Genomic DNA, 10,512 nt, shown 5'->3' on the forward strand with positions numbered 1-10,512 from the left:
GCGGCAATTGAACCGACAAAGTTATACTGAGACACTATGGCTTTCTTACAGAGATTACATTAATCTCTATGCTTTCTTCTCACTCGAAACGCGCGCCCTGGTTGTGATGATCCTATCATAATACCTAATCACGTGTTTGCTTTTGTTCATGACAGGATGCAAGAAATTAAGGAGCAGATCGTAAAGAATAAAGATCGTCCTTTGAACAACCCACACAGAAGAAAGGTCTATCCTATCAAAGCGTTGAGATCAAAGTTTTGCCGAAGATTATTTTGGCGTAAAGTCTCCCTGTCAATCATGGCCATAATATGTCAATCGTGTTGTCTTTCCATCAGTTAAGTTGAATTGTTCTGATAGTGCTATAGACACAGGTTACGTTCACTGTACAGAGAGGACGGGCCATCATCTCCTATACAATTGATGGTCATTCAATCCTCTAGGTCCTAGTTATCGGTGTGGGTATATGTAAGCATACCTCATTTGGTTGTGTACGTATCATATCAACGTGTCATGTATGTAAGCTTGTATGTATAAACCTGCTTTTTGATAAGAGAGAGAATATAAATGGGAGAAAGTGTAAACTTTTATATCTGATAAATGGAAATGAAAGATTCATAATTACGTAAATATACATGCAGATAAAAGTGAAGAAAACATAGCCTTATGATAAAAGTAATAAGACGTGTTTTACCCAGAGCACACACTGATGAGGTCCTCACGCACGAATGAATCGACAAACCAGCAACCCTTGAAATTAAGAAGGCAAAATGACAACTTCACCTTGTAATACTGTGATTCAAGAAATAAAATGCAAATCTTACAGCAACTCTTTTAAACCCTTCGATACGTATTATGCGTGTGGTACGAATTCAATACCGTTATCAAATGTCTGTATCGCCTCTTTACTGGAATATTTGATTCTTTGTAATGATGTCATAATGACTTGATATCTGTTCAGGTTTTGTAAGAAAGCGTCGAGTCATTCTGATATAGCCACCGGGAATGATTCCGTCTAAAGAACATGAGCTTACTGTATTACTTTTGTGCATAAGATGTATGCCGTTTGTCAGGTACCTATCATAATGGCATATTTTTGTACAGACATTCTGCATAGCTTGGGCTGTGAACATTTAGAAAGAATATGTGTGTCCATTTCTTTGTAGAGATTGTCGTTTGTTCGAATGTAGTGATAGAGGTCTATAACAGGACAAACTTTTATATCTCAAAATTACATTTCCAAGCATCAAAAGAGTCAACACTTCGTTTGCTTTCTTTGATCTCTCCCGTCTTCGTCTCTCTCTCTCTCTCACTCACTCTCTCTAGAACTCAAGTTCATGTTGTCAATGCCAACAGTTTATTTTGGCACAATATTTTTTTTTATACCAATGATTAATTTCATTTTATCAAAATAAGCTCTTGTTTAGATAGCATGAGCTTGAGTTCTGTTCTATGTTTCAATATTATTGCAACAACACGTGGACTCCTTTCTTTCTTTCTTTCTCTCTCCCTCTCTCTCTCTCTCTCTCTCTCTCTCTCTCTCTATATATATATATATATATATAGTGTGAATGCAAATAATGAAGGCCATACACTGGTACTGTAAATGGTCGATACCCCTTCTCACAGTCTATATATATATATATATATATATATGAGTGTGTGTGATAAAACATCTGTGTTTATGTTTTTATGTTTTCATGGTATGGTCCTTTTGCATATAGTATGTGTAAGACTCATTTTAAAAAACATAAAAACACTAAAAACAGAAACAAAATACACCAAATGCACAGGCACTCTCTATACAGATAAACCAAATGTATATACACATACACACACACACACACACACACACACACATATGTATATATATATATATATATATATATATATATATATATACACACAACTACGAATTCATCCAGCCACACAACGGTCATACACTTCAACTTTAAAAAGAAATATACTCCTGAATGACAAATTTGTTCAAAGAAAATGATTTGGTAATAAACAGGTGTATTTATTTACAATCATAATTCAGAATTCTGTTCAAAGCTGAAAGTCATAGTGGGTTACTATGATAACACAAACAAAACCATTGCTCCACGTCACAGAACAGGTTTCACTGGGACTCGTCACGACGAATGTCCAGGATCAAGATGGCATGATAATAATTTATGATACTGCAATCGTTATGTAGAATGGCGATGGGCTGTGGTAATAGAGACTACAATTGCTTTGAAAGTTCGGCAGCATCACAGTGTTCAGTAAGGTACGACGAAGACATAAGGATAGTCAAAAATGTAGAATGGCGACGGGTTGTGGTAGAAACTCCCTTCACGGTAAGGCGATGGATACGAAGAAGTCGGTCGGCTGCTTCGGGAGAGGAAGTCTACAGACATCAAGGGATTGGTGGCGCCCTGCTGCCTTCGATGAGATGTCGTCTGCTGCAAACTCATGATGTCACGCTTCTCGTTGATGCGGAGAGTCGACCAGGAATCCAGTGATCGGCTGCTACGAGACAGGAAATCGACTGACATCGGTGAGTCGTCGATGGCGAACTTCTTGGGCTGCGGTGTGCTCTCCTGGTCGATGACGTCAGTTGTTGCAAAGTGTTTCCTCTTACGTAGGCAGTGGGTCTCACTTTCCGCAACACCGAGACGGTTGTCGATGGAAGGTGAGAAGGACTTTAGGGAGGATCGACGATGACGTGAGCGACGGTTCTGAAACCAGACCTAGAAGGAAAATGAATAGAATATGACTATTAAGAAACAAACAAAACAACAGTCTATCGTTCTATCCTTATACCGCAAGCCTGATCAATTTGGTCTCTTGAGACACTAGTTGGACAGCTTCGATTACAGTTTGTTTGTATAGAAACTGAATCAGTATTCATTCGGTAATAAGCAAGAAGAATTGTTGATAATAAGAGCTTATTTTATTTGCTCCTATAATTTCATGCTATTATGTAACTATGAAGATACGACAAGCTAAAAGAGATTATTTTAATAGGAAATTTGATACAGTAAAAGGTAATATGAAGAGTATTTGGAAATTGATTAATAATATTTTGTATAAAAGTCAGAAAAATACAGTTATTGTGTCTCTTCATCTCGGTAATGAAAAAGTTACCAATAGTCAAGATATTGTGAACACATTCAATGAATATTTTGTTAATATTGGTTCAAAATTGCAAGATATAAAAAATTATGTAAATGAGAATAAGTTTTTTCAAGATTATTTGAAAATGCCAAATAGTAAACCTCTTTTTTTGAAGCCAATAACAAATGATGAAATAATAACTATAGTTAATAACATGAAGAACAACATCAGCTCTGGTATTGATGATATTGATATCAAGGTGGTAAAATGTGTTATTTCATTGATTTGTGTTCCGTTATGTATTATTTTTAATGAATGTTTGCGTACTGGTACTTTCCCTGAAAAAATGAAAATTGCACGAGTCACACCAATACATAAAAAAGGACAATTAACTGATGTGAATAATTATCGTCCAATATCAGTATTGCCTATATTTTCGAAAATATTAGAAAAATGTATTTATAATAGGTTAATAGAATTTTTGAATAAACATAATATACTTATTAGTAATCAATATGGTTTTAGGCAGAGATATTCAACAGAAACGGCAATATTACAACTGATTAATAAGATAAATCAGGCTATAGATGATAAAGAATATGCTTTAACGGTATTTATTGATTTAACCAAAGCATTTGATGTTATAGACCATTTCATTTTGTTACAAAAATTATGTTATTATGGTGTGAGGGGCACTCCATTAAAATTATTTACAAGTTATCTCTCAAATCGTAAGCAATTAACAAATATTAATGGTGTCCATTCTAATCTTAAAGAAATAAAATGTGGAGTACCACAAGGGTCTATTCTTGGGCCTCTTCTTTTTTTATTGTATATAAATGATTTGCCGTATTCAACATATGATGTAGATTACATATCATTTGCAGATGACACAAGTGTATTTTGTAAAGGCACAGACCCAAAGACATTATTTTATAATATGAATGTTCAACTTGATTGTATAAGAAATTGGTTGTCGGTAAACAAATTGATTTTGAATGTTGATAAGACCAATTATATATTATTTGGAACAAGAACTAAAATTGACAGTAATTTGAAATTGATGTATAGAGATGAGGAAATTAAACGAGTATATGATGTAAAATTTTTGGGTGATGATAAATTGTCCTGGAATTCTCATGTGAATCATATATGTTCAACAATATCGAAAAGTATTGGTGTTCTGTACAAATTACAATTTCTTCCACAGAATATTTTAAAGATGCTGTATTATTCGTTTGTTTCAGTTCATATAAAATATTGTAGTATTGTTTGGGGTTTTACTACAAACAAAAATATTGATCGTATTCATAAATTACAGAAACGCAGTATTCGTTTGATAACCAACTCTTCATATTTAGCTCCCAGTAAGCCATTATTTCTTAAGATGAAAATTTTACCTGTTCAAGAATTTATTTCTTTGGAAAGTATGATTTTTATGTTTAAAGTTTCCAACAATGTTTTTTCTGAAGTATTTCACAACCATTTCACTTTGAATTGTTCTATACACAATTATAATACCAGGAATGCAAAAAATATTCACACACCATTAAACCGGATTTCAAAAACTCAATCCTCCATTTTTTACCATGGCCCTATTCTTTGGAATACTCTTCCTCCAACACTCAAGAGTAGCAAGACCTTACGTCAATTTAAAAGGCTTTATAAAAAACATATTTTTGATGAAATGTACCTGAAACTGTAAGTATAAGTATGCATTGTTTCCACCTCTGCCTCTTTTCTTCTCTTTTCATTGTATCTTTGACATTTGTTTTATGAAATGAATTTGTATGATAATTGTTTAGTTGAAATGTATTGATAATTGTTTGTAGGGGATCATTTCCAACAAGCCTCCTGTGTGCTTTCTATGATCCCTCCATTCAAAATGTATAAATGTTGTAAGGCAATTGTATTTTGATATTTGTATATGTTATGTTTTGATATGGAAATGAATGAATGAATGAATGAATTATGCTATTATACTGCTTCACATAATTAAATTGGATATTTCATAGTAACAAACTCAGACTATCAGCAATGTTAACACGTAGTATCATTTTAACGCCAATTGAAATTATTTTGATTAGTTGATAACTTAAATATCTGTCGACTACATCTTTTCATACCAGATAATAGGCCTATGCCGTATGACAATGAAACCTACGTGTATTCTGTCTTCATTCAGGCCAAGTGTAGCTGCCAGTTTCTTCCTGGAAACGATGTCGGGATATTGGTCGATGTCGAACTCGGCCTTTAGTCTCTCGAGTTGCCATTCAGTGAACCTAGTCTTACGTCGAGGACGAGGTCGCTTGGAAGGAGCAGACATCGGGACGTGAAGCAGAAGTGAGAGCGACGAATCAGCCATGTTGGATAGCGATTATAGCCTTGGAAATGCTTGAGGGATCAGTGACGGGTAATCTTGTTCGGATGTTCAGCCAGGTAAGAAGACAAAGTGCTTGTGATTAGCTTCTATCCCAGTTGATTCTTGTACGTAGTTTTCATTTCATGGAAAGCTAATTCGAAAAGCTAATTCCTACATCTAGGCTGCATGTATGGTATGGGAAAAGTTGATTGGTCGAACTCTGTAACCAATTGGATGAACGGGATGGACGAGGATAGATCTATTTCACTTTAAACGAAAGCAGCCACCTCTGACCAGTCATGGATGGTCATTTATTTGCCGGCAAAGATCAAACTGCTTATTACAACAATGCACTAACAATAGCCTGATAGCTCGCGCGCGGTGCGTACGCTTTAATCACTGCGCCTCTCATCCCTATTCACCTGTCACACTTTGTTCGTGTTATTGTTCGAGAAATGTATGGACCTGCCCCCTTTCAATGGGAGAGTTTTGCAAGCTGTGATTCAAATCAGTCAAAAGTTCTAAAGAAATGTCTGGCAGAGTCTGTCAGTCAATGTCAGTCTGTCAATCACAAACTTATTCGAGTTGCATATGTCGTAAAGACGATGCGAAAGCGAAGCTGATGCTCAAACAGGATATAATTACAATTATTACCCTGTGTGCTGTGTGCAAACCGTTATCCTTACCCTCGATATCAAATTTATTCCCGATTCGGGTTCATAATGTATAACAGTAATTAAGATCTGATAACTACTGTTACTCACAGTCTACACCCAGATGTTTTACGTTTGTTTGTATTTCATTTCGCGTGTGCCTAACATGCCTAAGTCGAATTTTCACTATAGTAAATGCCAGTAACCATAATAACGAACACCAATAGGCTCATAATGATACCATTACGGCAGAATTTGCTTTTGTTTATCCAGAATAGCCAAGATGTCCTAAGACAGTCTAAATGTTAGCACTTCACTGCAGATTTTCTTATTATTGTTATTAAAAAAGAACAACATTGCCAGGTATCCATTTATCACTCAGGTAACACAGAATTCTTTGTCCTCTGATGACCTTTCAGAATCGAAGTCAGGATCACAGAATATCAAGCTCACTCTCACAAAATTAAGTCCAGTTGGTAAGAATAATCCCATGTAACATATTTTCATACGTCACAAGACCGAAGTGATTTTCTCATTATAAACTCTTCTGTACAATACCTAAATGGTGATTAAAATCTTAGCCCAAGAGATTTGCCAGTGTATAATTATAATTGTGATCATTATGCTATTGTTTTCTTTTTTGATGAATTCTCATGGTCTTTGATTAGCTTTGATGTATTTCGAGTTCGAAACTAGAAACCCTATGCTACATCTGTATAGGTGCCACATTTATTTTGTTCACGCCGTACCTGAATACACAGTGCAAAACAACACATTTGAATTTATCATACACGGGCTGCTTGTTGCGGACTATATATGTCACACAACAATACACAGTGTGTGTCTAACACCAACCAGTCAATAGACAAACAACACATTTGAATTTATCATACACGGGCTGCTTGTTGCGGACTATATGTCACACAACAATACACAGTGTGTCTCTAACACCAACCAGTCAATAGAGGGCCACACTGACAGGTGTACAAAGTATATTGTGATGGTGTTGAAAAGTGTTCACCAGGCACTTCGTGGTATTAATTTGACACTGTAGCTGATGATATTTGGGAAACTATTTGGTGTTGGATTGGCATCACTGATGTTAATTTCAATGATATAACACCCATCACCCGGTGTGAATAGGAGACCACACCAACTGGTGTTACTGTTGTGTAAATGTGTTCTCGATTTCTGTTTTCTCAAAAATTAAGATCTTTATCGGGAAGTTCTTGTTCGTTTTGTTGAAATTCACAATCAACAAGAAGAACAGGACATATATTACTTATATTAAAAAAAAGAGAGTTTATATTTTGAAGTGACACCGGAAGGTGTTAATCTAACACCACAAATGAGCACGGGAAATTTAACACATGCCGTTGAACTACACACATGCACAGGCACAGACACACACATAAACGGAGATATGGTAACGAAGTTCTCAAAACGTATTAGTAGTTTAATGAACTTTTGCTAAGACACATCAAAATCAAACACAGGAAAGTAGAAAATTGTCAAATGACTGAAGCATACAACAACAATAAACAAACAAATTGTATATCCAGACCAACCAAAGAGTAGTATGAACAGACCAATATTACAAGTTATTGGGTACAAATTAATGCTTATTATCATTTGATTAAAGTTACATCGGGTGAAATGCTGAGCCCTCGACTGTTTCACTTCTTGTAGAGATGGGAGGAAAGAGAGATACACTGTACCGATAGTACAAAGGAGGAGATTACAAAATGGTATTTTAATGTAACGCGGTATATACTGATGAATGGTTAAATTTCACAATGTTACAATGAGGGGGAAATAATCGTAAAGGAACACTGAAATTTCGGTCATAACAAAAACTGAGAAAAGGAGAATGTAAATACACTGTATATGAATGTAAATCGTGTCAGCATTCATGTACAGACGTCTAACTATAGTGTAATGTTCTTGTCATGAAAGCGTGCTGTATCTACAGGACTGTACGACAATGACAATTATGATAAAGAATATGAATGCATTACTATGCTAAAGTAAACAAACGTGCTATAACTTAATGACTAGATTATGTTTTGTGTAATAATAGTTGGTTAATATGACCGGAACATCCTGGAAGATACATACTTTTGAAGACATTTAATTTTTTTAGCTATAACAGCTCAATTACTCGGCGAAATATTACAGGCTTATACAGTGCTTCCATGCCGACTTTCATTCATTCATTTATTCATTCATTTTTCATCTTCAACAAAAACTTGTAAATACGATCTTTATTTTTCACAGAAGATAAGTACGTATAAGCCAACATTACAAAATATGATAAATGAAATTTATGGAAATACAATTGATAGGGTGAAAAAGAAAAGGATTAAAACATTCTGAAGTTTAGAAAATACAGACAATGGGGAGGAATGCTGAAGAAGCAATTCTTATAGGGTGCATCCCCCCCAAAAAAAAACCACACACACACACACACAAAACATATTAAAACAATTATACATACATCTTGGTTACATTCAACGATTATTAATCAAACTTGGTTACACAATGATTATTAATCAAACCTGGTTATACAATGATTATCAATCAAATATATTTTGATGCTATGCTACGAATAACCATCAAGGTATTACAGGTAACTTCAAATTTCTAAGTATGGGTTTTGATATACTGCTTCTCGATCATTCCATTTGAAACTAAATACATCACCTCAAACTCATCCGTTACAACAAGTGACGTCAGTAATTCAATACGTCACAAAAGGGCTTGATCGAATGCAGACATCGGACAGCAAGAAATATCTTCAGATAGAAAATAATGTGGATGAAATAGAAAATGAAGATGAGAGAGATGGATCGATCGAAAAGGGAAAAAGAAAGATGAGACACAAAGTCATTTTGTTTGTGACGTCACCTGTTCGAATATTTATCCCAAATGTGAAATAATTCTCTAAATATCTCTCTTCTACCCAAGCATAATTGCTTCTGGCACAAAACAACAACCATACATCTCACATCTCTAGCTATAATAACAACTGTGTATGTAAAATAATGGTGGCAGTTCCCTGACTGATAACCACAGCGTGTTTCCACGCATTAAATGTTCGGATACCACATTAATATATTACTCTCTTAAAGCTGAAGCAGAACATCACTCTTCACCCTCATACCTTAGTCCTATGGAATGTGAATTATAAAACAATGACTCAGTTATAATCTCACCCAATACATTTATTTATTGAGAAGACTTTACCCATGAATACGAACAGAACAAAATAAACGAACTCAACTACAAAATGAATTGTCCCGTTTGTCTCCTATTCGACCAAAACCGAGGTAATGCATGTCAAAAAGGACACCTAGCAACTAGATTATTTTAGTTATCCTGCATGGCAACGTGTACCAGACTTGACATATTCTTATAACTTATGTTGAGAAGAGGTAAACGCAGGAATAAATTGGTCAATGTAACAAAGAATAAAAAGAAATGTGCGTTTGATTGTATTCATTTTTACGGCCCTGCCCTGCTACGTTTTCTCGGTTCCAGTTTTGCAACCCCCTAAACCTGATACCAAGTTATTTATTTCTCTTCGCTATCACAGATTCGGCTCAAAATCATATCAATTTTTTAGGGTTACATTTAAGGTTTATATGACACTGAGGGTTTTGTAGCAATTCATCAAACGAGTATTTTTTTTTCTTTTCACTGCATTGTATTACATTTCAATCATGTCTCAGGTATAAGTAGAGCTACCAAATCTCTGATTTGTTTGTGACTTCTCATTGATGGTCAGACGTCTGATACTTAAAGTAAACAGTGATGAGACTCACAGTAATGTGCAGTTTTTAGAGTACATTAAGGAACGCTCATAGTCAAACATATTTTCGTTTGCCAGAATGATATTCTAAACCTCCACTGTATAGATTACTGTCATGTTAACACATTCAAACAATACTGTTCCGTTCGAAGGCATGAAAATTAGTACTGAATGGTTTTTCCCGAAGCATACAACCATTAACCGGATGGATGTTTTCTTTGGAATGACTAGGGATTAACAGATGAACTGGAGGGCAATAGATTTAGCGACCTGGAAAGAGCCCGTGCATGCAGGAAAATGGCAGTCTTGGGAATGTTGGAGGATACAGTGTGGACGCATTCCTCCCCGAAAGAGGGCGCTCTTCAGTTCATACATGTTCAATCTGGTGAAGGGCACTCCACGTCTTCTGTCAACGCTGTGAATTACCCCATTTTATTATTCCCATTTATCACTCATCACGGTATAATGACGTATGAACCACCCTAGGCAAAAAAATAAAAATAAAAATAGATAAATAAATAAAAAATAGAACAGTACTACAGCCAGACTTCCTAGTGTAAAAAACGATAACAATCGGTTTTCCATGA

At 35.2% G+C, this 10,512-nt stretch overlaps 1 protein-coding gene across 1 annotated transcript; it reads right to left on the bottom strand.

Moving 5' to 3' along the window:
- Positions 1-2,261: 2,261 nt before the first annotated feature.
- On the bottom strand, positions 2,262-5,464 carry LOC139732631 (uncharacterized). The gene is made up of 2 exons (XM_071643488.1): positions 5,264-5,464; positions 2,262-2,732 (listed from the first exon to the last, which is right to left on the bottom strand). Exons 1-2 carry the CDS (start codon positions 5,462-5,464, stop codon positions 2,262-2,264), a joined length of 672 nt encoding a protein of 223 aa, XP_071499589.1.
- Between the last annotated feature and the right edge of the window lie 5,048 nt (positions 5,465-10,512).

This window comes from Diadema antillarum, unplaced genomic scaffold (genome assembly GCF_040938485.1).
Source record: "Diadema antillarum isolate AM-2024a unplaced genomic scaffold, OU_Dant_1.0 seq00000441_RagTag, whole genome shotgun sequence".
Lineage (NCBI taxonomy): Eukaryota > Metazoa > Echinodermata > Echinoidea > Diadematoida > Diadematidae > Diadema > Diadema antillarum.